The sequence below is a fragment of the Gadus morhua genome, chromosome 5 (genome assembly GCF_902167405.1).
Source record: "Gadus morhua chromosome 5, gadMor3.0, whole genome shotgun sequence".
Classification (NCBI taxonomy): domain Eukaryota; kingdom Metazoa; phylum Chordata; class Actinopteri; order Gadiformes; family Gadidae; genus Gadus; species Gadus morhua.
This window is the reverse complement of record NC_044052.1, coordinates 5,602,160-5,629,105: the sequence shown is the minus strand read 5'-3', so window position 1 is coordinate 5,629,105 and position 26,946 is coordinate 5,602,160. Positions and strand designations below refer to the sequence as shown.

General features: G+C 45.1%; 2 protein-coding genes across 7 annotated transcripts in view; one reads left to right on the top strand and one right to left on the bottom strand.

Moving 5' to 3' along the window:
- Nucleotides 1-22,580, top strand: part of LOC115543703 (zinc finger MYM-type protein 4) — a 31,902-nt gene extending 9,322 nt beyond the window's left edge. Inside the window, exons 1-20 of one of the 6 annotated variants that reach the window (XM_030356191.1) lie at nt 6,670-7,098; nt 7,826-7,879; nt 8,404-8,761; nt 9,773-9,834; nt 11,693-12,019; nt 12,445-12,508; nt 12,895-13,118; nt 13,337-13,461; nt 14,121-14,325; nt 14,577-14,789; nt 15,174-15,324; nt 15,774-15,895; nt 16,139-16,501; nt 16,939-17,089; nt 17,527-17,699; nt 18,098-18,284; nt 18,742-18,837; nt 19,146-19,189; nt 19,305-19,443; nt 19,726-22,580. In XM_030356191.1, the coding sequence (XP_030212051.1) occupies nt 8,521-8,761; nt 9,773-9,834; nt 11,693-12,019; nt 12,445-12,508; nt 12,895-13,118; nt 13,337-13,461; nt 14,121-14,325; nt 14,577-14,789; nt 15,174-15,324; nt 15,774-15,895; nt 16,139-16,501; nt 16,939-17,089; nt 17,527-17,699; nt 18,098-18,284; nt 18,742-18,837; nt 19,146-19,189; nt 19,305-19,443; nt 19,726-20,354 (3,516 nt within the window). In that variant the 5' untranslated portion in view covers nt 6,670-7,098; nt 7,826-7,879; nt 8,404-8,520 and the 3' untranslated portion in view covers nt 20,355-22,580. Of the gene's footprint in view, nt 1-4,730; nt 4,808-6,668; nt 7,402-7,825; nt 7,880-8,403; nt 8,762-9,772; nt 9,835-11,692; nt 12,020-12,444; nt 12,509-12,894; nt 13,119-13,336; nt 13,462-14,120; nt 14,326-14,576; nt 14,790-15,173; nt 15,325-15,773; nt 15,896-16,138; nt 16,502-16,938; nt 17,090-17,526; nt 17,700-18,097; nt 18,285-18,741; nt 18,838-19,145; nt 19,190-19,304; nt 19,444-19,725 lie in introns of those variants that run through there. The other 5 variants (XM_030356190.1, XM_030356188.1, XM_030356187.1 and 2 more) reach the window with 5 other exon arrangements.
- Nucleotides 22,581-22,881: 301 nt separating this feature from the next.
- fam177a1 (family with sequence similarity 177 member A1) lies at nt 22,882-26,893 on the bottom strand. Its single transcript, XM_030356193.1, has 5 exons — nt 26,733-26,893; nt 26,017-26,202; nt 25,547-25,613; nt 24,983-25,080; nt 22,882-24,488 (listed from the first exon to the last, which is right to left on the bottom strand). The coding sequence occupies exons 1-5, from the start codon at nt 26,799-26,801 to the stop codon at nt 24,231-24,233; spliced, it is 678 nt and encodes a 225-aa protein (XP_030212053.1). The 5' UTR covers nt 26,802-26,893; the 3' UTR covers nt 22,882-24,230.
- Nucleotides 26,894-26,946: the final 53 nt, after the last annotated feature.

Genomic DNA, 26,946 nt, shown 5'->3' with positions numbered 1-26,946 from the left:
CAATATCAAAGTAACAAACAATTAAAAGAACAACAAGAACATTATTTCAGAACAATTTGCATGGGCTGTAAGCCTAACATCGTTTGAGGCAAATGTGGATGTTAATGGACGTTTCGGAATGTTGGTCTCGGTCTTAAGCCAATTAAGATCGAGGGTGCTACAATGCAAGGGAAAGTTTTTCTATGTCCGCAGCTCGGCCACGGGCAGCCCTGCCCGGCAGCAGGCTCGGAGGAGGAATTTCCTTCTCTTTCCCATTGAACACCATGTTATTCACCGGCCGCCAACACTTTCGGGGAAATAAATGGGAGTCAATGGAGGCTGAGGGAGGAACTTCCTCCCTGAAGTAATTGTCAATAGCAGATAGGGGGTGCTAATGTCCCTTTACCCAGGGAACCGAACATTACATATACAAAGGCATTAAAGTACCGTATTTTCCGCACTATAAGGCGCACTTAAAAGCTTTTAATTTTCTCAAAAAACATATAATCCGGAGCGCCTTATATATGGATCAATTGGTTAATTGGTTGATCCATACTGGTTGTACACGGTGCTCAAGGCGCTCTGTCAAAATGTTTAAGTATGAAAAACCAATAAAAACAATTAAATAATACTAAAATGTTTCACTACGACCAAGCCGCACCGCTTGCAGCATTACGGCTACCGTAGTCAGTAAACACCGGTACTGTGCTTACTCACAGTCCCACACCACGTGTGTGTATTAAGACCCCAAAATGGCACCTTCCAAGAGAGAGACACGCTTACGACGCAGAGTTCAAGCTCAAGGCTGTCAGTCACGCAGTAGAATATGGGAACAGAGCAGCAGCGAGAGAATTCAACATTAATGAATCAATGGTACGGAAGTGGAGGATGCAAGAAGATGACCTGCGCCAAGTAAAGAAGATTAAACAGAGTTTCCGAGGGAACAAAGCAAGATGGCCACGGTTAGAGGACAAACTCGAACAGTGGGTTGTTGAACAGAGAGCCGCAAGTAGAAGCGTCTCTACAGTCACTATTCGAATGAAGGCAACAGCGCTAGCATGGGACATGAACATCAGTGAATTTCGAGGCGGTCCTTCTTGGTGCTCTCGTTTTATGAAAAGACGTAAACTCTCCAGACGTAAACTCTCTTGATCTACGACTCCATGCGCGCCCATATCACCGATGCTGTCAAAAAACAAGTGAAGCAAACTAATTCAGAGCTTACCATCATTCCGGGTGGATTAATTTAAGAACTCCAGACGCTAGATATTGCTTTCACAAAGGCAGGAATAATCAATGAACTGCCAGGCAACAGCAGCGACACTGACTCGGATAAGGACGAGAGGGAGCCGGCCATGTTAGATGCCGCACTCGCCCAACTGTTCAATTCGGAAACTGAAGAGGAAGAATTCGAGGGATTCGTGGACGGGAATGAACTGAAAAAGTGAGCTTTCCGTGTTATACGTACGTTAACTGAACAATTTTGAGTTTTGCACTAACGTTTGAATTAGCGGTATCAGACTTTCTTTTACGTGTTTCCAACTGAAACAGGAGTTGTCAGAACGCTTAATAAAGTTTGACTTCATCTGACTGTTTTGTTGACATTCCCTTTATGGCTGGTTCAGACTACACGATTCTCAGATATTCCTCCACGATTTAACATGTCACACTGACTATACGATCACAGAGCCAGGAAATCGGGCCTTGTCTCGTCGGAAGACTGGCCAAACTACAAGATTCCAGGTTGCGATGCTCTCTACTTTGTATCATTCACGTTTGCAAGATATTTAGAAAATCTAAAGTTTAGAACTGACTTAAATGTGTTTTACTTTTTTGTCATAAAGGTTCCAGTTTTATATCTGCTCAATGCAGCAACTCGTCCTCACAGTAGTTGCGTTGCGCGTGACGAGCGATACAATTAGCACAGCTCCATCTAGTGGATGCATAACGCAACCCCAGTCAAACGTTTGGCTGCAGTATCTTCTATTCTATGCGCCTTATAATCCGGTGTGCCCTATGTATGAAAACAGTTCTAAGTAGGCCATTCATTGAAGGTGCGCCTTATTATCCGGTGCGCCTTATAGTGCGGAAAATACGGTAGTCATATTTAAGGCCATTAATTCATTAGTAGTCTGGGCAATCTACATTTTCTATTCTCAACAATGTTAAGGAGGATCTTCCTCCCTCTCCTCACTGGAGAAGCCTCCACTGCATTGGTACTAGTATTTTGATAGTAGCCTATTGTTTCCAATATAACAATTTTTTTTTTCTAATTCCTCTACGTACCACTTGATAGCGCACCGTTTACCATAGTTTGAGAACCACTGCTCTATAGTATCTCATTGCTCTACCTGTTGCATTACTAAAGGACAACACAAGAGCCTGGCATACCGGGCCTAAACACAACTTTAACTCACATTCACAAAAGTAACATTAAAATGAATGTTCTAACTAACTCAGCCAAATATGATTACATTATGTAAAGTACTTTAGTACCTTTGGTGCTGGGCATTATGTGTTTCAAAGCATGCCCCACACTTAACACTTTTTATAAATGAAGAAAACAATCAATTTTGGAATTCATATAAATCATTGTTCTCTTCATCTACATCAAGGGAATATTAATTTACTCTTTTTCCCCACAGAAGAAACATCCTGAAGTATTCTCTGTAACCAGCGGTCAGAGAATCCAGCAACAGCGTGGTCATCCTTCAAAAACACCAGGTTCTAGCAAGATCACTGATCGGCGTCAAGTGGCTCTTAATGACGGTGTTGTTACATACATTTCAAATGGTCTCCTCCCTCTCTCCACTGTTGACCATAAGGATTTCATAAACTCGCTGCATTTGGCCCAACCCTCCTTCACAATGCTCACTAGGAGAGCTCAGCCAGGACCGTATCCCTCAGCGCTCAGCTATTATAAAAATGTATCTGATTCAACTGAGTTGGTCTATGGTCAAACCGATCAATGAGGTCCTTTTTTGGAATGACTGGTCATTTCATAATACATTTTGTGATGAAGAGTGTAGTACTGAGTTGCCAGCGTTTTAAAGTGAGGCATGCGGCTGAAAACATTTCCTAAATGTATGATGATGTTCTTGAAAATTACATCATTCAGGAAAAAATCTAATTTATTTTGACAGATAATGCCTCCAACATGATAAAGGCATTCACCCCCTCCCACCAATACATGTTGGCAGTGAAGAGGAGGAGGAGGAGGACGACGACACTTCGGATTTTGAGATACTGGATGTCGAATAGGATATGGCATACAGGGTTGAAATGGATGCAGGGTTGCAAATGGATGCAAAATATGTGCAGGGTTGGGGAGTGACTGGTTACATTTATTCCTAATCCCTGATCTTACTTATTCTACTTCGTCTAAGAATGCTTGATTCTGATTGGCTGGGAATAGGGCATTAACCCGACAGGTTGCCCGCTGACTTGTCGGTTGTACTTGCTGCTGATAAATCCCAAAAAAAAAAAAAATCGAATGGTAGATCAATGCGCCGCTTGTATTTTTTGGAATACTCGATTTTGATTGGCTGCCGGGTGTCCATTAATCCCTGATATATTGACATCTGCTAAGTAGTTCCAGTCAAATTGTCTGTTCAGCCTTCAAAACGAGAGCTGTGGTATAAAGGCTGGGACGAATTTCGACTTATAATTATGTACAATGCATATAGCTCTCTGGCTCATAGCTGAGCCGACTAGAATGCCTCCCGTTGCCAAGTCCTATTTACTGGAGGACTGAACAATGTTTCCGTTGCATAAGAACCTGACGGGAGGGTAATGATTGTTCAAGGTATTAGTCAAACCCTCAGGCATTACCCGGGAAACTAAATTATGCCATGTGAAAAACGTTATATTTGGATTTTAAAAACTAATGAAAATATAAATGAGTGGTCTTAATTTATTTTCTTTGGCAAGTGATAATGGTATAAGAGGGATAATGCCCTTTGAGGTGTACAAAACATTGTTTGATCAATCGTAATTAAAGGGGACTACTTTTTGAGGGAGATTAACTCAAACAGAGTATACATTTAATAAGCATGCAATACGAATAAGAAAAAGCATAATTATTAAAGTATTAGAATTGTTTTATTATGTTGGCAAGCAAGAAGTAGAATAAATGGGATAATCACCTCAAGGCAGGGCAATAAACAGTTTGATATGCCCGGCTTGTGGAAGGTAAGCCGTCCACGAGCCGGGCATATCTAACTGTTTATTGCCCTGCCTTGAGGTGATTATCCCTTCCGTAATGCATTTGTATTGTTTTAAATAGATCAAACTAATCAAGTCAACAAATGACATTGCATTTATAAAGTAATCAAAAAAATACAGTAAAACAAATCACATTGATAATGGCAAATGTATACATTAACTACATTTCCAAAGTAACCTTCCTAACTCTGAATATATATAATATTCAACACTTTCTTTCTGTGTGTGACTGCGTGGAATTTCGTTGAATTGCCATGAATTGTATTCCACTTCCTGTATTTCAAATTCCACATCCTGTGGTGGCGGAGCCAATTCATTTCCAATTTCAATTCCTGAATCAAATTGAGGCCAATTCTAAAATTCTGAATTTTGCCCAAGCCTGATTCCCATGCACCCCTGATGGAGCAGGGGACCCCAACGTTTTGAAGGTTGCATGTATGCCCTACTACAGTGTGTGATCATGAAAGGTGCCAGTTTACGGCATTGTTTAAATTGATGTTTTTCTTAACCAAATTAATCTGTTATAGGTAAGCCATCATATGAAATGTTTGAGAACAACCCTGATTCGGCGCCATCTTTGCAGTTGGGCCACAGTGATGTCAAGGTAACAGATATTTGCAGTCTTATGGTGCGGCCACACCAGACGCGTATCTCGCGTAATTTTTACGCGAGATACGCACGTAAAATGTTGCTTGACCATTTTGTGTCAAAAATGGTCACATACGCGCAATACGCGCCATACGCGCATACGTCACTCGCCTAGATGAGTCCATGTCCATGCAAGTGAACGGAGCGTTCCCTCTTCGTCATAACTATCAAACCAAACATCCTTCACATTCACCGAGCGAACATTACGAAAGTAAAATGCACATTTCTCGCTAAAAATGTTTCCATAAACGCATTTAATGGCGTAACTATGTTACTATTTCCACCCAGAATAAAGAAAGTTGTCGGCCGTGGCTGCGCTGGAGTCCGAGGTAGGAAACCCCAACGCCGCCGTGTTTGGGTGATAGAGTTTAGATCGGGTTAGATTAAATAATCTCGGATATAAATAACAATAATCGGGTTAAATAACTTCACATGGTGTGTCTGGTGTGTTTCCCAGCAGAGAAATAGTCCGCCAAGACGTTGAGGTTGCTTAGTAACCAGAGACTCTGTCCATGCAAGTGAACGGAGCGTTCCCTCTTCGTCATAACTATCAAACCAAACATCCTTCACATTCACCGAGTGAACATTATGAAAGTAAAATGCACATTTCTCGCTAGAAATGTTTCCATAAAAGCATTTAATGGCGTAACTATGTTACTATTTCCACACAGAATAAAGAAAGACGTCGGCCGTATGCTTCTGTCCAAGCTCACTACTCTCTGCCAGTGACGTCGGGTCAAGCTCAACGCTGATTGGGCAATGCGTGTCTCGTCAGACGCGTATCTCGCGTACTTCGCGTAAAAAGTTCAATTTTTTGAACTCTTGAAATGTACGCGATATACGCGCGTATAGCGCGTATTGCGCGTAAATATACGCGCCACATACGCGCTATACGCGCGTAAAATGTTGCTTAATACGCGTAATACGCGCGTAAACCAATGGTTCCCTATGGAAAAAATGGCGATTTGATACGCGAAGTACGCGAGATACGCGTCTGGTGTGGCCGCACCTTTATGCTGAGTTCACACTACACAATATTAGCCAGATTTCTTTCAGTCGCCAACAAGTGTTTTTGAAGTCGCTTCCACATCCACAGCACAAATGAATATCATAGCGGACTCCTGTGAGTGATGATCGTCTAGTAGTGAGAAGGCCTGGAGGGATGCCGAACAAGTTAAACTTCAGGACCTTCTTTATGACAGGTGGACACTTGGATCCCTAACTTCTTGTGGAAATCCATTTTTGGAAGCGTCGCTTCTCATGTTTTTTCGTAAATTGTGAGCCGTGGCGCTGATCAGTCATAATAACAATAATGTGAAACCCACTTCAAGATAGCAGTTTACATGACAAAGTTGTGTATTGGCTGTATAGCAAACTGACAACATTGAAAGTAGTGTTTTGTGTAGCGGCCATTACTTGTAAGATGTGACCTATCATTGTATAGCTAAATAACTACCGTAAAAAAACAAGTGGCTACACGTTTAGACAAATAAACGCTGGTCTCTGGGTCTGTATTTGACTAATACCTTGATGCCGGGTCTGTTCTGTCTATAAATTGGCGATAACGCACCAATGAGCTGGATGGAATTACATGTACATTCATGGGATTTTGCAGACAAACAACACATTTTTACATTGTGTTGCACGCACAGCAAGACCGTTCAATGCATAAATTGGTGACCGGAATAAAGCACCAATGTAATCAAGTATGTAAGAGCATTTAAAATCTACTTTAAAATGACCAACCTGGTACAAATAGCCTACAAAGAAAATAAATCTCTTTAAGGGCGCAGCCATTTTTGTTGTCGAGTCGTACGGTCAGCCTCACTGACCTCGCTCTACTTTCAGAAAGCTGGGAGATTTACACCTCACCTTACTAGGACGTACCGGCAAATAGATAGCACAATTTAATGCCATGGCGCCCCTGAGAAAGAAGAACGACCGGAAATTTAATCTTTCAGCTATCAAATTTGCTGAACAAAACTCAGGAGAAGCCGCAGCAAGACATTTCACAGTTCATCCCAAGAGAATGGCGAGAAAACAAAGTTGAACTTCAACGTCTGGCTGGGGAAGACGGTAAAAGGGCCTTCTTTTATTTCTTTTTATATCCAGTGCGGGTCTTGCAGAGAAGCGCCTTTTTTATTTTGACATGTTTTTTGCAAAGCCACCCACCCACTTACGACAGAAGCTCCTCCCACTTGGTGTGACAAGCTCCTCCTACTTGTTTGTGTGCCGAGATACACTCGGGTAAGACCCCGGTGTGCTTGCAACCATCACATCAGAACCAAACCAATGGCAATCGCAATATTCTTATAGGAAGCTTTGCTATTGTTTACCTTACGAATTATGCTATCATTGAAGAAAAACACAAGCCATCTCCTTAATTCAGAATGAACGCATGGTTCTACCCGTTTGCTGTAAGCCATAGCTAGTTAGCATCGTTACCATCCGTGGTCCATGGACGTGGGCGGATCTAGCGAAACGAGTCGCGCGCCCTATGCTACATTAAACATGGCGGATTCGGGAGACTTTCAACTTAAACATTCAGAGGTAAAAAAGATGATCAAACAATGGCAATCGAATAAGCCAAGGCCCTACAAAGCCGACTCGATTTAACGTTACCTCAGTTACGTTTGAGATATTTGCCCGCTTGCACACTTTTGAAAGGCTGCACAATAGGATGGCTCATCTGAAAATAGTTTTCTATTATAACCTTAGAGCAACCTAGAATGGCTGGCTGGGAGATAAGCGTGTTGGTGATGTTTCCCAGCGTGTGCTACAGCTGTAATCTTGAAAATGTTGCATTTCTGGAGTTTATCTCGACCTTAAGCGTCCGAAGTATTGGCTTATGGAGAGGATTTAGTCACTTATGAATGCAGACCCGTCGAACCCTCACATATTTTTAGAATAGTGCCTCTCACACTGATATAAGGTGTTATTTCCAACATTCCGCCATTTGTTATGTCTCAACAAGGATGAACCAACCTGGTCGCCTGGGACATAGCCAGGGCCGTATACCTTTTCAAGGGTGAGAGTGCTTCTGTTCTCTTGTTATTCACGTTTTCTTTATTATAATACTCGCCCCAACCCTTTGGGTCGGTGAGAAGAGGGATCGACTGCCAAGGAACACGTCTTGAAACTGCTCCTCAACCTCGTCCGCTATAGATTATTCAACGTCTGTAACTCGCTGTATTACATCCTGGAATAAACCATCTATTCAACCCTCTTTTCCAACCTGTCAAGTTGCTTTTATTTCGACTTAAAAAATGACTACTACGACGAAAAATACACAACGCAGAGTCTATACGAACAGTTTAGAAATAAGCTGAAATCGAACACATCTCTTATTTGAGATTGTGCAGATGTGCATTGACCCTTTTTTACTCCAAACGCTAGTTATCATTGACAAAAAAAAACCAATATAAGTAGCTGTTGAGTCAAGTGTGGTTGTTTTTATGCAAATTAGGATGAATGTATTTGCATTAACGAAGAGGTGGCTGCGGGGATCTGAGAGATCAGTCAGACAATGTCTCCTGCTTTTACTCCGATCAGGTTTCAGAAGACCCTGCTAGCCAGAGGCCAGAGGCCGTGACCACAGGAGGAGCAGGCAAGGCCCAAACCTCAAGCGTCCTGGCAGCAGCCAGCCGCGGCGAGGCTACGAGTGGCGGGATGGACGACGTCCTCGAGGGCGTACCAGCATTCCCAGCGGTGGAGGAGGACGACGACGACGAAGACGAGGATGAAGAGGACGAGGACTGGCAATTCACCCTGCCACAGGGAACCCTGGAAGACTACGACGTTGACAGCCCGTTGTCAGTGGAGGAAGGCCGGAGGACCAGGGCTAACCGGCAGCGTGGAGATGGGCCACAAGTGGAGATGGCCGGCAGACCTGCTTATAACTCCAGCTCAGGTGTGTGGTGTGTGTGTGGCTAGACGGGGCGGGGGGTTGGCGGCAGTAGCTCAGGGGGCGGAGTGGGTTGGCTGGTAACCGGAAGGTCGCTAGATTCGATCCCCGGCTCCTCCTAGTGCAGGGGTCACCAACCTTTTGAACCTGAGAGCTACTTCATGGGTACTGAGTCATACGAAGGGCACCCCGTTTGATACTCTTCTGGAATAACAAATTTGCTCAGTTTGCCTTTAGTTATATATTACTATTAATGATGATGATTAATGATACTCATCTATGTGAAACATGTTAATTAATTAAGTCATGTTAATGATTTCTCACAATAATTATCAAGAATGACTTAAAAAAGGTGGGAAAGAGTTGCTCTAGAATGAGTTGTGCTATGTTTAGAACAGGCCGGCGGGCGCCTCATGTGGTCCTTGCGGGCGCCCTTGTGCCCGCGGGCGCTGTGTTGGTGACCCCTGTCCTAGTGTGTCGGGCTGTCCCAGAGCAGGGTGTACCCTTACCGCCACTGACGAGCTGGCTGTCGCCCTGCTTGGTTGGCTCCGCCGTTGGTGTGGGAATGTGTGCGTGAATGAATGGTCCTTTTGGATAAAAGCATCAGCAAAACCCCCTAAATGTAAATGTAAAATGGATTAAAATATAATTATTTAAAGGGAAGGGGAAACCCCCAACTTACTTTTTTCTGTTTGTTCAGCTTGTGTCTCACAAAGTGTCAATGAACATTACTGTCATATTTTGTACTTAACAGTTGTAATTAGTTAAACTGGGAAATTCTCTGAAATCCAAAATGTGTCGCTAAAGAAGCTTTTCCAGAATGGCCTACCATTTGTGCCTTTGGAACTCAATGTGTCTGTTTCTTCTGTACAGCCCTTGAAAGTAGTCTCTTATTTAGTATCAGAAGGTGTTTCTCAGTTACCTTATCTTTTGTTACTAAAAACCAACAAACGCAGACAACGATTTGGAAGTTTCGTTGAATGTTAATTTTGAGCAACTGTCTCTCTTTCTTCACAGCCTCATCGGCTGGAGCAGCGCTGGAGTCGTCCAAGCAGCCAGACGCCAGTCAGGGGGGAAAGGTGATGCTCGGATAAAGATGGCTGCCCTTTGACCACAGACATATTCTCAGTCTATGGGCCCACACTTAAAAAGCCTAATATGATAGTGTTAAGGCTAAACGTATCTATTTAATTTGTTTCACATTCAAATAGACTGCTCAAAGCATACCGTTTGCAAGGCTGTGTAAGAACAGCAAATGTATGAAGTCAACTGTCTGATCAGACAAGGAAGCTTTACTGTCCTGGGGCCGGTTGCACCAACTGGGCGTAATCCTGGTCGTAACTACGCCTGGTCGTAACTTGGCGTTCTAAGTCCAACCTAACCGTTACGCCGGTTGCACCAACTGGGCTTAGCGTTCTTTTCACTGAGACCAGGCGTAAATCCTACGCCTGGTCAGGGGCAGGCGTAGAGTTGAAATTCCAGGCTGTTTCTATAGCAATTACAGCCAATCCAATGCAGCTTTACCACCATCCTTACACCGCTTCGCTAAACTGCATTTCAAAGCACAGCCGGCGATATGATCAGTGTTCACAGATCGACTGCCTGTCGGGAAGATATCGCTGGCCGATTAGTCCGTTCTCAACTTATAATCAGTTGTGAATGTTGTTTTAACTATGTTTATATGTTTTATATAGGCCGACACATTAAACAAATCTCTCCTACAGAACCATTCCCGTCTAAATGCCTGCTCGTCGTAAACCAGACAATACAAATACATATTTTAATTATATTCGTTTGCAGTGTTTTATTGTTAGGCATTAACACAATTGATGAATGACAATGAATTATTAATTTCGGTGTCCAACAGCATGTCAAGAAAAATAGTAAACAGCTGTTGTCACGAGGTATCCTAGCAACGCGGTGATATGCGCATACCATGGAACATTCACATGGCCGCGCATGGCTAAGACCGGGCGCAGTTAAGACCAGGCGTAAGTCCCGTTGGTGCAACCGGCGTTAGTTCCATTCTAACGTCAGGTCGTAACTAAGACCTACTTAGCAGTTACGACCAGGCTTAGTTACGCCCAGTTGGTGCAACCGGCCCCTGGGGTCTAATTTATAACCGTTGCGTACGCACAAAACGGGGCTGAAAGTGGCGTATGTGACTTTCCACGCCAAAGTTGTGAACTATAAAAAACTAACTTGACGGGAGAATGTGCGCAGCCCTAAGCAAAGTGACCCATGCGTACGCATGGTTTGGAGGAAAAGGCGAATTGGCGACAGACGGTGGTGTTGAACTGAAGTCAGACAGAAGAAATGTAGAGCAGAACGATTATGTTTTATCATCGCCCCTCATAAGTTTCATTTCAACCCGTATCATGCGTTAAATCTATGTAATGATGTCATGAGGTTGTTTGCATTGACCATTTATGGTTAAAAGGGGGCGTGTATAGGGCGGAACGTGAAGCTGATTCAGCTGCGCACACTTCACACACGCTTATAGGTGTGCGTAAGCAGGGTTTTATAAGTCTGAATATTCTTTGGCGCACGCAAAACTTGGCTTTTGGGCGTACGTACACTTTTAGTAACGATCCCACGCACAGTTTTATAAAAGAGACCCCTGGTGTTTTAAAAATGTAGCGGCAATATTTACAGTTCCTGATCACGTACAGCAGTATTACAAGGTATCAACACAGTGGTGACTGAGCAGCTTATATGAATTAAATAATGGGTATAACAATTCTGTGTATATGAAATATAAAAGAAAGGTAGGACACACATTGTGCCTGGCCTCTGTTTACTGCAGATAGACTTGATGGCATTGTCGATGTCACAGTCCAAAAGCATTTTTAGAGCCTTAATTGGCTAATCCACGGGCCTACATTCCGAACATTTTTGAGGATAATTTCTAATGTATCACCATTTCTGATGTCCCAGGTTCCTATAGAGCCATCCGCGGCAGTGCCTCAGGTCCTTAGACCACCGCATAATGCCCCTGAACCATCGCATCAGGCCCCTGAACCTCAGGCACCTGAACCATCGCCTCAGGCACCTGAACCATCGCCTCAGGCCCCTGAACCACAGTCTCAGGCCCCCAAACAACCGTCTCAGGCCCCCGAACCACCGCCTCAGGCCCCTGAGCCACCGCCTCAGGCCCCTGAACCCCCCCTGCTCACCATCAAGGACGAGCCCTTGGACGAGGGCTACGACGTGGCCCTGCTGCCCCAGACCTCCATCAGCAAGGTCAAAGAGGAGCATAAGGATGTAAGTAGGGCACCGCTGAATACCCTGTCTCACAATTAACACCGGGAATAGCGGTAGGGATTTGCCCTTTGTGGGCTTTAATTTGCTGTTGCAAACGGCCGGCTGCCGAAACTATCTTCTTACTGTGGTAGGGTGGGGTTACAATAATAATAACGTTTGTTATTATTATTTAAAAATCATTTAATGATGATAATAATATTAATAATAATAATAATACAATTTGAATAATGAACAAAATATAAAAAAGTAACCATTAAGAATACCGATAAAATAAAGCTCCAAAAAGCTGTAATGTCCTAGCGCGCTTCTAGCTGACCCCAAGTTAGCCAATGGAGAGAAAAATGTGTTTCCTAATAAAGAAAGGGTCAGTAATGCCTATAGAATCCACTCTGACGTCTATGTGTTTGCTTCTGTGTTTTATCCAGGAAGAGCTCAGGATCAGTTCAGTCTTCTCTTTCCGGGGAGGAAATGCATTCGCACCTCAAGGTGGTGAGTGTATATAGTTAGACCAAAAGTCAAAGCATCAAAATAAAGTGAACACATTTCAACGCCCATCCAATCAGACTTTTGATATGTTCAAATGTTTTCTTAATCAAACTAATTTTGTTGCTATTTTATATATACGGTAGACAGAAATTTAATTGATCAACCATTAAGGATACAACAGCCATATAAATGAGTGATGCTTTCTGTTTTCTTTGGCCCATTATAGATATGGTCTCCTTGTGCTACTTTTCCTACATTCTTCCGCAAGTTACTTCCAATTAGGCAATCAAGTTATTGGTTTCACTGTATTCTTACATTAGTAATTCCCTGCTTTGCCACATTGGTTGGTCACTGTTGAATGAAAAGGAACGATGTATTCGCTCCACCAGCTCCGGCCCCCTTCCCCCAGCCCACCACCACCATCTTTATCCCAGGGAGAGGCACTCTGCTTCAGGCCTCCACGCTGGCCACCCTTGGGATCAAACCCAGACTGCCTGCTCCGGCTATAGCACCCGCCCCTACTCTGCTGGCCTTACCCCAAACCCTGTCCCAGCCCCAGCCCTTACCCCCGCCTGCCGTGATAAGCACCATCAGATGCAGTGGTTGCTCCAAGGTAAGCTCTCTCTCTCTTCTTGCTCAAGTAGCTGTTAACCCAACGTCACCCAAAGTACGTTCCCATTGGACAAGAAGGGGTCAACCATGAAACAAATCCAAAGCCATAAAAGTGTATTATTGCCGATACATAAACCTCATCAGTTCAGAGGAGCCCGTTCCTCTGATGCGACCGTTCTGCAGTTATTTACCCAGAATCCTCTGGGTCGAACGCTGTAGGTGCTGGTGAAGGGCCAGACGGCGTTCCAGAGGAAAGGCGCCACCCAGCTGTTCTGCTCCACCGTCTGTCTGTCCAGCCATCTGCCTCCGACCAGCAAGGCTCGCAGTTGCTACCATTGCAACAAGTACGTCTCCACTACCCTCGCTGGTGCTATTGGCTCGCAGTGGGACCCACTTCATTCGTTTTGTCCTGGCGCTACAAGCCAACATTTACTTGCCCTTCAGGACGTGGATACAGGTTGCTTTTGATAACGAGAATGTGTGCAGTTGTCTGCAAGGGTTTCGTTTTGAATACCAACTTTGTACAAAAGAGCGATTTCGTGAGCCTAAAAAAGTAAAACTGCAGTATAATTGAATCCTCTAAATCCATTGGATATTTTCGTGACAGAACGCATTATGAGCTCGTGGTCACTAGGCGATATAGGTTGAGTAACCCCCCATGTCATTCTGACTGTCTCCGAAAGACTACAGGCGTCTTTAGGGTGGATACATGGCTTCAATGCTTTGTCCCTCAGCTGTTGTTTTGCTTATGCAAGCAAGGCCCAATCCCATTTCTACCCCTTACCCCTTCCCCTTACCCCTTCCCCTTACCCCTCCCCCTTGTTTTGAAGGGGTAAGGGGAAGGCGAAAATCTAACCCTAGATTTTCTTGAGTTGATCAAAGCCCTTATTTCCGGTCGGCTTCCCTTTCCCTTTTTCTATGCTGGCACTAGCAGTGAACTTCTTGATACTTTTGTTTTGATTCAGTGCTTCCTTCCTCCGTCTTCCTTTTGTTCTCGGTGCAGAGAAATCGATGACCCGAAGAGCATGGTGATGGTGCCGCTGGACAACAACACCTTCATCCACTTCTGCAGTCACCAGTGCCTGTCCGCCTCCAACGTGGAGAAGAAGAAAACGGTGGCCCAGCTGCTGTATAACCCTCGCCTGGTTACCTACCAAGCCAAGGAACAGGAGAAGCCCCACTGCATTGTATGCAAGAGCACCAGTAAGGTGAGGAAGCACCCCCATAGGAGCACTTTTTGATTTTTCTTTTTTTTTTTTGGTGCGTCCTTCTTGTTAAAGGGGCAGTGAACCCGAAATCTTTTTTAACTTTTTTTTTTTTATTATTAGGTGGTAAGTTGGCGCTGGACGTAACAATCCATCCGAGAAACCCCAAAACGCAACTTAAACCTAAGCATTGGCCATGCTGTACCCCCACTCTACGCTCACCGCTCCCTCCCTCTCTCTCGCTCCCCCGTCAGATTGAACACGAGGTGATGCACCAGGGCCGGATCCACAGCCTGTGTAGCGACGCCTGCTTCCTGGAGTGGCGCAACTCCCGGCAGCTGGCCATGAACTGCTGCGAGGGCTGTGGCCTCTACTGCAAGAGCGACTCGGACGTGTGCCAGACCCTGACCGTGGAGAAGGCCCAGCTCAACTTCTGCAGCCCCACCTGCGTCAGCACGTACAAGCAGGTACAGGCCCCCAGTGATTTGTATTCAGGTTCGCTCAAGAATTAAGGGCCAGAGACGTGATTCAATGAACTGCCGGCTTCTTCTAGTCGGTAAGAAGACAGGTTGTTGGAGGACGTCAGGTGGTGAAAATGTTTTACAAAAGGAACACACCTTCTTCTTCTGTGTCTTCTAGCATACAATGAGGATACACTGCTACCTAGTAGTGGACATAAATGTTGGCATTTTAGTTTCATTACGTCGGGCACCTTTTTTTATTTGATAGTGTTAGGAAGGAGACTGCCACACATAGCTTAAGCCAGTGGTGCTGATCAAGGGTTCTTCTGGGTGAAGCCTGCGTGTGATTGTACAGGAGTTCCAGCGGTTAACGCAGCTGTTCCTTTTCAGTCCTGCATTAAGAACACCGAGTGCGCCGTCTGTCACGACTCCGTTCGAGTCTCCAACACCATCATGGACAGAGACCAGATTGGGAAGGTGCAGCTTTACTGTTCTACCACCTGTTTTGCTCAAAGCAGGCCCAGCAAACACATGCTCACAGGTAAATAAAACGACAAAACTAACCTACCTTTTTAACTTCAGCTCCTTTTACTATCTTTCAGTTTGGCACCCTCAAATGCACACATTTAAATCCCAGATTTTATGTTGGTCATGTAAATGGTCAGGATTTAGTTTTACGTCGAGTAACATAATTGCAATGCATAACAGTAGACACAATGAAACAAATGACACATTTGTAACACACATAAGGAACCTCTTAAACCTGGAATTATCTTTGCCACGTGGATTTTTGTTTAACCGTAACACACTCCCCCTGTTTTGTATACATTGTGGACTGTACCAATGATCGATGTGTACACAATGTAACCCAACTCTTAACTCTTGGAGAGCACAAACACGCCGTGATGCTACACAGAGGAGCTCTGCTTCTTGGGCTTCTTGAGGTGTAACTGTAGACCGTCCTCCTCTCTCCCCGGATGCCCTCCCCAGGCACAGCGTTCCCGTGCTCCCAGTGCAATCTCAGCCAGGTCCCCCAGTACCATTTGGCCATGTCGGATGGCCACATCCGAAACTTCTGCTCCCACGAATGTGTCTCCGCGTTTAGGTTACAGGTACTGAAAGCCTCATTTCATTCTGATAAAATACACAATGGCCTAACTTATACAATATGTATTGTGGACTTGGACTTGTATAATATGTTGGCTATTGCTTGGTTTAGAACGATTTGTATGCCGGACTGAAATATGAGCAGCAATAATGAAACCAAACCTTGTGGAATGATAAAATGTTCAATAAATGTGCAGTCTCTCCCCAATGGGCCGACCTCAGTGTGACGGTTCTCTGTGATCCCACAGAAAGAGGAGCCCGCCTCTCAGCGCAGCCTGGTGAACGGAGCCCCCAGCAGGCCCTCCTACTCCTCTGCCCCGCCGCCCCTCTCCGACGGACCGCTGCCCGGGCCCCTGGGCGGGGCCGCGTCCCCGGCGCCGCGCCTCGACCGGTCCTCGCCCCACGGGACCCACCCCGGCGCCCACAGCAGGGTCACCTCGGTGCCCCCGCTGGAGCCCGCCTACAGCGACCTGGCCTCCCACCAGGCCCAGCCGGCCACGCCCTCCTCGCCCGGCCACGCCCTGACTCAAGCCCCGCCCACACACAGCCACCTGACCTGCGGCCAGTGCAACCAACGGTTTGACACCAAGCCGCTTCTCTTCAGCTACCAGGTGAGGGGGGGGGGGGGGGGGGAGAGAGAGAGGGAGAGCGAGAGAGAGGGAGAGAGAGAGAGAGAGAGAGAGAGAGAGAGAGGGAGAGAGGGAGAGAGGGAGAGAGGGAGAGAGAGGGAGGGAGGGAGAGAGAGAGAGACCCCCTTATCATGACAGGTGCAAAGGTAGGGTGTATGATTTAGGGAGGAGTTATGGTAACTTAAAGCTTAACTTAAGCAATATAGTCAAAGTTACGTGGAGAAACATTTATAAAAGCGAGAACATTTTATTTAAAATATAAGAAAATCAAAAATTGAAGAGCAATGTCCTCCTATGCTCCCCTTTTCAAATTTAAAAGTCTATTACCACCTGCTAACTGGCCACCCGTAGAGGCTCTGGTCCTGTTGCTCAGCAACCCTCTCCGCCGCTAGTCAACGCTCCCTCCGCTCGGCCTGCAGGGTCGCATCTCCATGTTCTGCGGCGCGGCGTGCTGTGAGCAGTACAAGACCCAGAGGAACATCATGGCGCCGTGCGAGAGCTGCAAGCTGGACAACGTGGTGTTTGAGGTGGTGACCTTCGACCAGCAGGACCGCGTGTTCTGCAGCCAGAGTGAGTGGTCTTCACGCACGCACGTCCTCTGTTCCGCGCGTCGCAGAAAAGGCCGACTCGTCTCTTGTGAATATGGTTATCAGATCTTCGCGGTGTTGGTGTGTTTATTCGGTGTGATTATATTCATATCCATAATTAAAAAAAGGCCAATGCCGGGGCGCCACGGTGGCTCACCGGGTACAGCGCGTACCATTAAGGCCCAGTCCTGACCGCCGCGACCCGGGGTCGATCCCTGCCCGTGGTCCTTCGCTGCATGTCCTCTCCTCTATATCCCACACCTTCCTGTGTATCACACTCATCATAAAGCATGATTTTAGCAAAATGCTAAAATGAAAACGGCCAAAGTCTGCATCAACACGAGATAATTCCCTTTTGACATTGCTTGCTGTCGTGTGTTTTAACAATGCTCCACTCCCCCTCCCACCTCCCTCTTCAAGCCTGCAAGCAGCAGTTCCGAGAGGAGGTGACGGCCGGGGGCAAGGGCCCCTGGAGGCCCTGCTCCTACTGCCGCTGCGAGAGCCAGAAGACGTTTCACAGCCACTACGGCGGGCGGGTGGAGGAGTTCTGCCGGCCGCACTGCATGTCTCAGTACACGGTGCTCTTCTACGGGGTAGGCGGTGCCCTCGGGTCGGCGACGGCTCTGCCGATGGTCAAATGACTCAACGGTGCTTTTGTTTTTTTTGGATCCATTTAAGGAACGTGTTTCTTATCATCCCAGTCATTTATGGGGGAAAAAAGGGCAAAGCTGTTCCAAATCTTTTTGGGCAAATGTCGTGAGCGTTTGACCGCTGTGTCGTCTCACTAGACTCTGATGAATAACCATTGGGCAACACTGCGCATTGGGTCACGTTAAAGATGAATGTTAATTGCAATTTTGAAAGGGGCCTATTATATGTGTCGTATGGTAAAGATAGTTACCGACTATTAAGTGAAATGCACGATGGTATGTCATACTTCACCCTCACTCCCTGTCTCTCTCTGTGTCTGTCTGTCTGTCTGTGTGTCCAGATGGCCCGGTGTGACGGCTGCAGGCAGCGGGCCTGCCTGGAGGAGAGGCTGCAGTGCACCAGCTCCGTGCGCAACTTCTGCAGCCGGGCCTGCCTGATGCAGTACTGCCACCTGCACTTTGAGGCCTCGCGCCGCGCCGACCCCCCCCCCGCCGCCGCCGCCGGCCGCGCGCTGCCGCCGCCCCACGGTAGGACGACGGCGTCGGCGTCTGTGTTGTCGACGTCAACTTCACGCACGCGCACACGGGCGCGTGTGTGGAATTTGTGAGATGATACTCGGCAACATGCAGACGAACATAAGGGAATAGTGTCGTGTTGTTTCAATATAATCTAATAATTATAGTTATAATAATTATAATAATTATAATTATAGTTAATTATTAATAGTTAGGCACTTACAGAACGCACTTATTGTATGTTGTACGTCCTGGCGCTTAAAAATAGTACTTGGCGTTGTGTAGCATCGTGATTGTCAGTACTTGGCACTTCCATACTGAACATCCTTACTGCACCGACAGCGATATAGTGTTTCTCGTTCTTCTGACAACTGTACTCATTGTTTGTCCACTAAATGCAACTGTTAATGTAGTCATGCCACCACAGCTAAGCCAACCGCCCCTCTACCGCTCTCTCTCTCCCTCCCAGCCCCCAGTCAGGCCAACCATCCCTCCAAGATGAACCCGGTGGGGGGGGAGCTGGTGTGCCTGGCCAGTGACTCTGCCACCCGGCCTCATGCTACGGGTCGGTTCACCTTCCACCTGCTTAAAGGGGACTCAGCACTTCACGACTCCAGTGCACATTGGAGTTTTTCAATAAGAGATTTTTCTATAGAGAACCTATAGCGTTAAAACGTGTATTCATAGCACATATATTGTTGATTCATCAATCGTTGAATTTGCCTAATAATGGCAATGTTTGCCATATGTCATACTCCCTTGATCAATGCATAGAGCTATGTAGCTCTGATATAATTTTTGTTATTGATATTTACTTTTCCTACCCATTCTGATGGTATATGTTATACATTTGATTATCTTTTCTCTTTGTAGGCACTCTTCCAACTCCTTACACCCATGACAAGACGATATACCACGTAAGTACTGCCAGTCAAAAGGGCGGCACAAAACAACTAAATAAACGGTTACAGGACCTTCAATGAAACTAGGATTAAGACGAGACGGTACGTTTCCATCTGTGTCTGTTCGCAGGCTAGCACCCAGACGGACGCGATGCGCTCGTCTGGGCCCCGGCGCTGCCAGGTGAAGAACAAGTCAGTTTTGTGTCGGCCCTTCACACTGAACCAGGAGACCATGTGCCAGCTGCCAGAACCGCCCACCAAGACCTCAGGTAGCGCTTCTAAAGAACCCTGGTGCATCAAATCCCTTGCAGATTCCCCGTGTCTGCCTGCCCCACAGCTGTGCACTGCGGACACGGCTTCGGTTCAATGGATCATCATCGATGATGATGATAATCGGGTACAGTCCGTCATAAGCCCGTTTGGTTGGCTTTTGTGCGTATGAAATCACTGAAGGGGATGGTAGTCTTCCTGTGGCTCAACGCAGCCCCAATGAATGAATGAATGCATTTCCTCGCTCACTCTTCTGTATGGGTTTTGTGTTCCCGTGGCAGACTCCTCCACCGCAGCTCCACAACCTCGTCCCGTCAACCACCTGCCGGTGCGCCTCACCGACCGCCACTTCCTGGCCAAGAGGCTGTGGGGCAGCGTGGGCTGCGTGGTCTGCAGCCACCCCCCGCTCAAACGGGCAACGGAGGAGGAGGAGCAGGGGGAGGGGCCCTGGGGGAGGAAGAGGGCGAGGACGGAGGAGTCGAAGGAGGAGTCGGGCACGGTGCGAGTGGCGGAAACGGAGAAGGGGGACGAGAAAGAGGCGGAGACGCTTGAGCATGAGAGGCACCTCGGGGAGAAGGAGGAGGCGGTGCAGGCAGAGACGGGGGTTATGGAGGAGAGAGGGGAGACCAAGGAGGCGGGCTTGGAGACGGGGTTGGGCGTGGCCGGGCAGGGGGCGACAGACTTCTACTGCCGGCTGTGTCCGGGGCAGCCGGGCCTGTGTCCCGCCCCCTGCTTCGAGATCTACCACACCAGGCTCATGTACTGGGTCAGCCCGGGGGGGGGTGGGGAGCGGAGCTCTCCGGGGGACAAACTAAACACTCCTCACGCCACTCTCCCTTTGCCGCCTCCGTCGGCCACCAGTGTCCTGACACAGACCCCCACAGTCCAGGCAGAATCTGGACTACAGTAGGGGACTACAGGGCCGGGGGTGACCTCTAGAGCGTCCCCCTGCTCATTGATATATAGATATCAAACTGTGAAATGAACTTACCCATACTTTTTATGCAAAATTGCAGTGAAACGTGTACGCTCTGTACTGCAGATCTTTGTGTTCATTTTCGTCGTACTGTTGAGTTCCATTCCACTTTCAAAATTTTTGATTGATTGGATTTACATCAGTTTTTTACTGAAATATGATTTACATCAGATTTACATCAATTCTGAGCCAGGATCGACATGGAGCCTTTTCACTAATGGTGACGCATCAGAATAATGCAACTTTATTTAAGGGAGATGGTATTTTGTCCTCGGTTTATAACACATTTCTTGTATCTTTAGGTTGTTGTTCATTCTTGTGGGTTATTGTTATTCATTTGCCAAACACTTTCCTTGGTCTGGTAAGATTAGGTTTCTTTTCAATTGTATACTTTTTTTTTTTTATTATTTCCACTTCCACTGTATGATGAAATGCTGAGGCATCTCTTTAGGGCTAAGGGGCCTGGGGTGGGTGCGGCACCAGTGATGGGCAGACTGACCCTAAAACAAGCCAGGTGGACAGCAGTACGACTGATTCCCCTTGGCACAGTGTCGCGTCGGGGAAAGACGGTGATTGGCGCCCCAGTCTAAACAAAAAAGGATTTGTGCATCTAGCAGAGTTCCACCAACCCCCCCCATGCCAACCTGTTCCGTGGACATGTCTTTTGAGAGATCACGAAGGGCAATGACTTGAGCCTTGGTATTGGTTTGGTCCTTTTGCCAAGCGTATTGCCTCTTGTCTATGTCCGCTTATTTTCACCGTAGATAAGGGGGAATTCAAGAAAGGCACAATCCTTGATATATTTTTGATAGTTGAATCGGCTGAATCCATATCAGGCATCATACTGTTACTTCCTTCATGGACATGAATGAGTGAGAGATCAGCAGGATTTCCCTGGTGTCTGCTCTACTGACACTATTACCTCACTTGATCCCATTATGTTCTCCAACATGATAAAACTTGTCCCTTCAAATAAATGAGGGCTTTACATTATTGTCGCTATTTTAATGGTGAAATATTGTTAATCTGATGTTGGTGTCAAGTTTGAACATGTTATTTGGCATATGGTTTCATGATTTGGCCAATGGTTTCATTCAGTTCATAGTTATTAAAAAGATATATATATATTCCCGCTTGTATTCATAATTTATTGAGCACAAAAACCTTAATTATTTTATTTAACACGCTTTACTCCAGGTTGACTAAACCAATTAAATTGTCCTTAATTGCATGATGGCTTTTTCCTGTTTTTAATTTTTAACGTAGTATGGGAGTCGTGGATAGTGTCAACCTGCTTCCCTCGGCTCGCATATCGAGAACCACACGCCCTGTAACAGACAATCAGATCCCTCAGAGATTTAGAGAGAAGACACTGGCCAGCACCATCATCTCACAGAATCACCTCCACATCATGCGTAACATCCCACTCTTCTGTTGGATTACTGGTACAGTTCTGGAGCACATCTGGAAAGCATCCCAGAATGGAGATGAGATGCCGAGGACATTGACTCAGATGTACATCCACTTTCTGATGGTTCAGTCAACACAGGGAAACAGGAAGTATCATGGGAGATCTGAAAAAACAGGCTGCTCGATGTCAGAGCAGCCTCTGTGTACTCAGGGAATGTTCAGATCTTTAAAGATGAGTTAGCGCTCTACCAGGGCAGAGTTCTTTGTCCATATGAGCCTTCAGGAGTTTCTGGCTGCTCTTTATGTATTACCGTCATTTATGCTAATAAGATACTCCTACAAGGTCTGCTTGGTGGGTCAGGAAGTAGCTCACGGACCAATCAGGGAACAGACAGTTACATCAAGAAGAAGATTAGTAAAAAGGTCTTAAATCGTTTCCACGCTTCAATCGTTTCCACTCTCTGAATGAGTCTAACGAACCTTCTTTGGTGGAGGAGGTCCAACATTAACTTACATCGAGAGTCTCTGAATGACTACTCTGCTTCAGAGAAGGGTCTTCTGAGATGGATGCCAGTGGTCAATTCTCCAAAACATCTCTGTAGGCAAACAAGACATTCATGGATATCCACAGCTGACTGATTTCAATATAAATTCCACTAAATCACACTGTTTTTGTTCATTATGGGGTCTATATGTAGTAATACCTACAGTATATGAGTTGTATAAACCAATAAAAAATAAGTTAATTTATATTTGTTTAAGTATTGCTTATGTGACCTTCATTATATGATGTAGGAATCAAACATGTCACTGATCTGTCAGAGCTTGAAAAGCCTCAGTTCTCTGCTCCAACTCCTGTCTGAGAGAGCTGGACCGGAGTACCAATGATCTGCAGGATTCTGGGATGTATTTGCCCTTTATGGACTTGAAAACTCAACACTGTAGACTGAAAGTTCAGCTCAGTTTTACTCATCGCACGAAAAATTCTGGTCAAATTTTTGTAAAATGTGCTATAACTATAATTGTATACTAATTAAACAAACCTCAAAACTATTTTTCAAATGTTTTATTAATTACATTGAATACAAGTCTTCATTTTCTTTTGAATTACAACAATAGATCCACAACAAATATTTGAATGCCTGTGCATTAGCCCTTTCCAAAATGTGCAAATTGCATCGGCCACAATGAAATGATTCCAATTACTACTGCATAAATACAGATAAGAGTTGCATACAAATCAGACCGAACTTTAACGGAAACAATCAGATTATGATGAAATAACACAATGGCCAAGATGTAAAACGGTATTGGAACTATTATCGGCTGTGATGAATTTCATCAACTGCCCTCTTTCCAGTTATTTCTGTTCTCTATAGGTCTCTTTAATTAGTTAAGGCATTTTTATTATTTGGCATTCCTTTCTTATTTTGAAAATGCATGTCTAAAATTCGCCATTCAGTTTCACAAAAGTATTATTTTAAATAAAAGCTGCTGGTAAAAAAAAAGGACTGAGCTGGTTAAGTAGTTAAAAAAGCTTTTTTGTGTAATTAACATTTTGATATTTGCATGCATGTCAGAACCATAAAAGACCCTTTGTTGTACTCTTGTCAGTGACAGCAATTCAAAGAGAAATCGGTTGATTCCTTTCCTGGAAGTTCAGAGAACTAGCATATGGTTCATCGCTTTTTTAGTTTCCAAAAAGTTATTTTATTTCTTTACCTCAGCCCTAACTATAATGTCTTAAAAAATAATTTTCATAAAAAACAAAATAAATGAGATAACGTTTGAAAATTGCAAGTGAGGCAGAACCAAACCGGTATTTGCCTCATCAACATTTCTTAGAAACTTTCCATTAGTAAAAAATAACAAGATGTAGAGTTCAATATCTGGATTACAGTAACCAGTTTGGGTGACTACAGAAGAGGCCAGAACAAGGTTTCCTGAGAAATAATAAGTGGGTCCTCTTGTGTATTCAAATCTTCAACATTGCACAACATGGAATACAAACACAGTCGGTCAGAAATTTGTCAGGACATAATAACGTACCCGTTCCTTGAGGATTAGATGCACATTTATATCCAAGGAACAATTCATACCGAACACGGGCCCCGACTATCCAGACCCCAGTCTAGGAAAAGTCTCAACATGCTCTTCCTCCAATGCAACACCAGCAATAAAAAGTTCATTAACTTTTACATCCCTTCACATATCGTCCTTATTTACAGTTGACGAAAAATAAATCAGTTAAAACGCAAAATATAATAGAAACAAAAAACAAAAGAAAAATGGACAAACGGTTAAAGTGATAGGTGGACGAACGCATTGGCAAGTCGGATGCTTGACGTTTTGGGAATGAGGGCACTTGGGAACCTGCAGCGAGCCTACGGGACGGCGTCATCAGGAGGAGAGCGGGGCGGGCACCCGGGTGGTGTCGGGGGCGGGCCCCCGGGTGGTGTCGGGGGCGACCAGGGGCGGCTCGGGATCCAGCTCAAAGCTGATGTTGACGAAGGCGGCGGCCGGCTGCTCTGCGGCCGGGCGCTGGGAGAGGCGGAGGCTGTCCCCGCTGCCCCCCTCCTCCCCCTCCTCCTCCTGCCGCTGGTTGAATTGGTGCTCCGCCTCCAAGGAGAGGCGGTTATCCTCCTCCTCCTCTTCCTCCTGTGCAGGAACACGGCAGAGGCGGTCGGTAAAGAAGTGCAAGGAGACGTTACGAACGCTTTGTGAAAATGTGATTTGAGGCAGATTAGGCTACGACCAATGGGAAATCATAAGGTTACGAACAATGGGAAATCATAAGGTTACGAACAATGGGAAATCATAAGGTTACGAACAATGGGAAATCATAAGGTTACGAACAATGGGAAATCATAAGGTCACGAACAATGGGAAATCATAAGGTTACGAACAATGGGAAATCATAAGGTTACGACCAATGGGAAATCATAAGGTTACGAACAATGGGAAATCATAAGGTTACGAACAATGGGAAATCATAAGGTCACGAACAATAGGAAATCATAAGGTTACGAACAATGGGAAATGCAGAGCACTTCAACAACTGTTACACATGTCTGTCACTTCAGTTGGAAGACCCCGTTACGGCCAACAATGCCATTTATTTGCCCTTGCCAGCTGTGTGTGTAGAATCGTACCTCTTTCTTAATGCGGTAGTACTCATCGATGGCATACTGGTATTTGGGCGTGGTTATTCCGAACAGAGAAGCCATTTTTTCTCCCATGTAGTCACACACTGCAGAAGGTAAATAGAAAATAAATTTGTTGGTAAAGTAATACGTAAGCAGTGTAAAGGAGGTATTTTCAGCATTTCCTATGAATTTGTAATGCCATTCTTTAAGAACTGTATATTCTTTGATTGTGTTTACATTTCAGATTTACCTATTTAAAGTTTTTTTGTGAAATATGGATGTTGCATACATACACCAACTGCTATATATTTTTAAATGCTCTGCATCAAGAGAAAATACATATACATAAAGAACATTAGAATCATTATGATTCAGATTTTCTAGATTCCTGCAGCCCTAATTGTAACAAGATTTAGAATATGTTAAACAAGTTCTAAGTGTCTTCAAGATTACTAGTGTAAACAACTATGACTAGAAACTATTTGGCCTCTTTCTTGCAGTTAAAGGGTTAAACAATATTATTATTATTTAGTTATGAATTGCAACAAAATCCTTCCTTTAGAAGCTCACCTGAAACGGTGGAGGTAGCTGCTCTCCACATGTGGAACCAGAAGTATGGGCCCCAGGTGAGTTTGGACTAAAACACACCGAAAACAAGCCATACATAAACCAGCATTGGAACACTAACATTACAATTGCCAATACTGTAAACAAGAATATGTGTCTCAGAGAAACATTCTAAGCAAGTACAATGTTGGCTGTGCGTTTTAAGTTATATGGTGCTACTAGTATACAGGATGTTTCTCTACAGGCCCTCCACTCTGAGGCACATGTTGAGGTTTTGGAGGTGTGCAGTGCACATAAACTCCTTTATGCAAACAGCTGTGGATTATATTTACAGGGCAACTTCTTTCGCTGCGTAGCAACATGCTTACATGGTCTTCTCCACAAAATTCCTCTGCCTTCAATTTGGCATCTGGATTAACTCAAGAAGTCCAGTCTGTACTTTCAGAAACAAACTAATTTTGAAATCAGCTTACCGTGTCCACAGTCACAACATCTTTCTTCATAGGGGTCTCCTCATCCTCCTCTTCATCGGTGCTGTACTCCTCCATGGTCTCTCCGCTAGCAAAGAAGATGGTTCTACGAGGCACTCTAACTCTCCCACCTTCATCTATAGCCTCTCCCATCTCCACACTCTCAAAGTTGTCAGCAGCCCCATAATTCTTGAAAAATAACCAGAGAAAAATATATATTTGAGTCAGAAATGTCATACCACCTGACACTTTGGTCACACTCGTCGTTATAAGACACATCTCAGAGATATAAGATTGTGGCCATTCTATATTTAGCACAGTATTACAACATTAAACACTGCCCAAAATAACTACAGTACAAGAAAAATGCGAACACCAGGAGAAGAGTTTCACTTTCCAGTTGTATTATTGCATTGACTTTCCTAGTGGAATTGTGTTTCTTAAGACAGGACAACTATAAGCCTGCTATCGTCAACAACTGGAGTCCATAACATTTTGACGTGATCGCACTTGCTTAGAAATATAAATACACAGATATGCCACCACGAGTTACTTCAATATGGGAAAACAACATGGAACAAAATACGGTTGTCGTTTGGGGTGACCGAGCGTTTCAGCGCTGGAGCTATTGCTAAGGAAGTATTTTGTAAACCTAATTAAACCAAGATTTGTAGCAGCCATAAGACAAAGAAAAGCACGCAGATTGAGGATGATCTAACCTTATCAGGTTCCATGGTTTGGCCAAGTGAAACGTTGACATTAGTGAGATACAGCGACAAATCTGCCATTACAGGGACGCTGGTTTCTAACAACTTCCAAACAGGAAGCCTCTGACTATAATAATAAAAGAGAACCGTACACAAACACACGACGACTTCCGGTCACGCCTATTCAAATAAATGACCAGCGTTTCCCAACCACCCGTCCCGTGGA

Excerpts from the sequence above, each read along its gene's own strand:
- fam177a1 (XM_030356193.1), bottom strand. The coding sequence starts at position 26,801 with ATGGCAGATTTGTCGCTGTATCTCACTAATGTCAACGTTTCACTTGGC. Across the intron at positions 26,203-26,732 it reads AAACCATGGAACCTGATAAG|AATTATGGGGCTGCTGACAA; the intron begins GTTAGATCATCC and ends TTATTTTTCAAG. Across the intron at positions 25,081-25,546 it reads AGCTACCTCCACCGTTTCAG|TGTGTGACTACATGGGAGAA; the intron begins GTGAGCTTCTAA and ends TACCTTCTGCAG.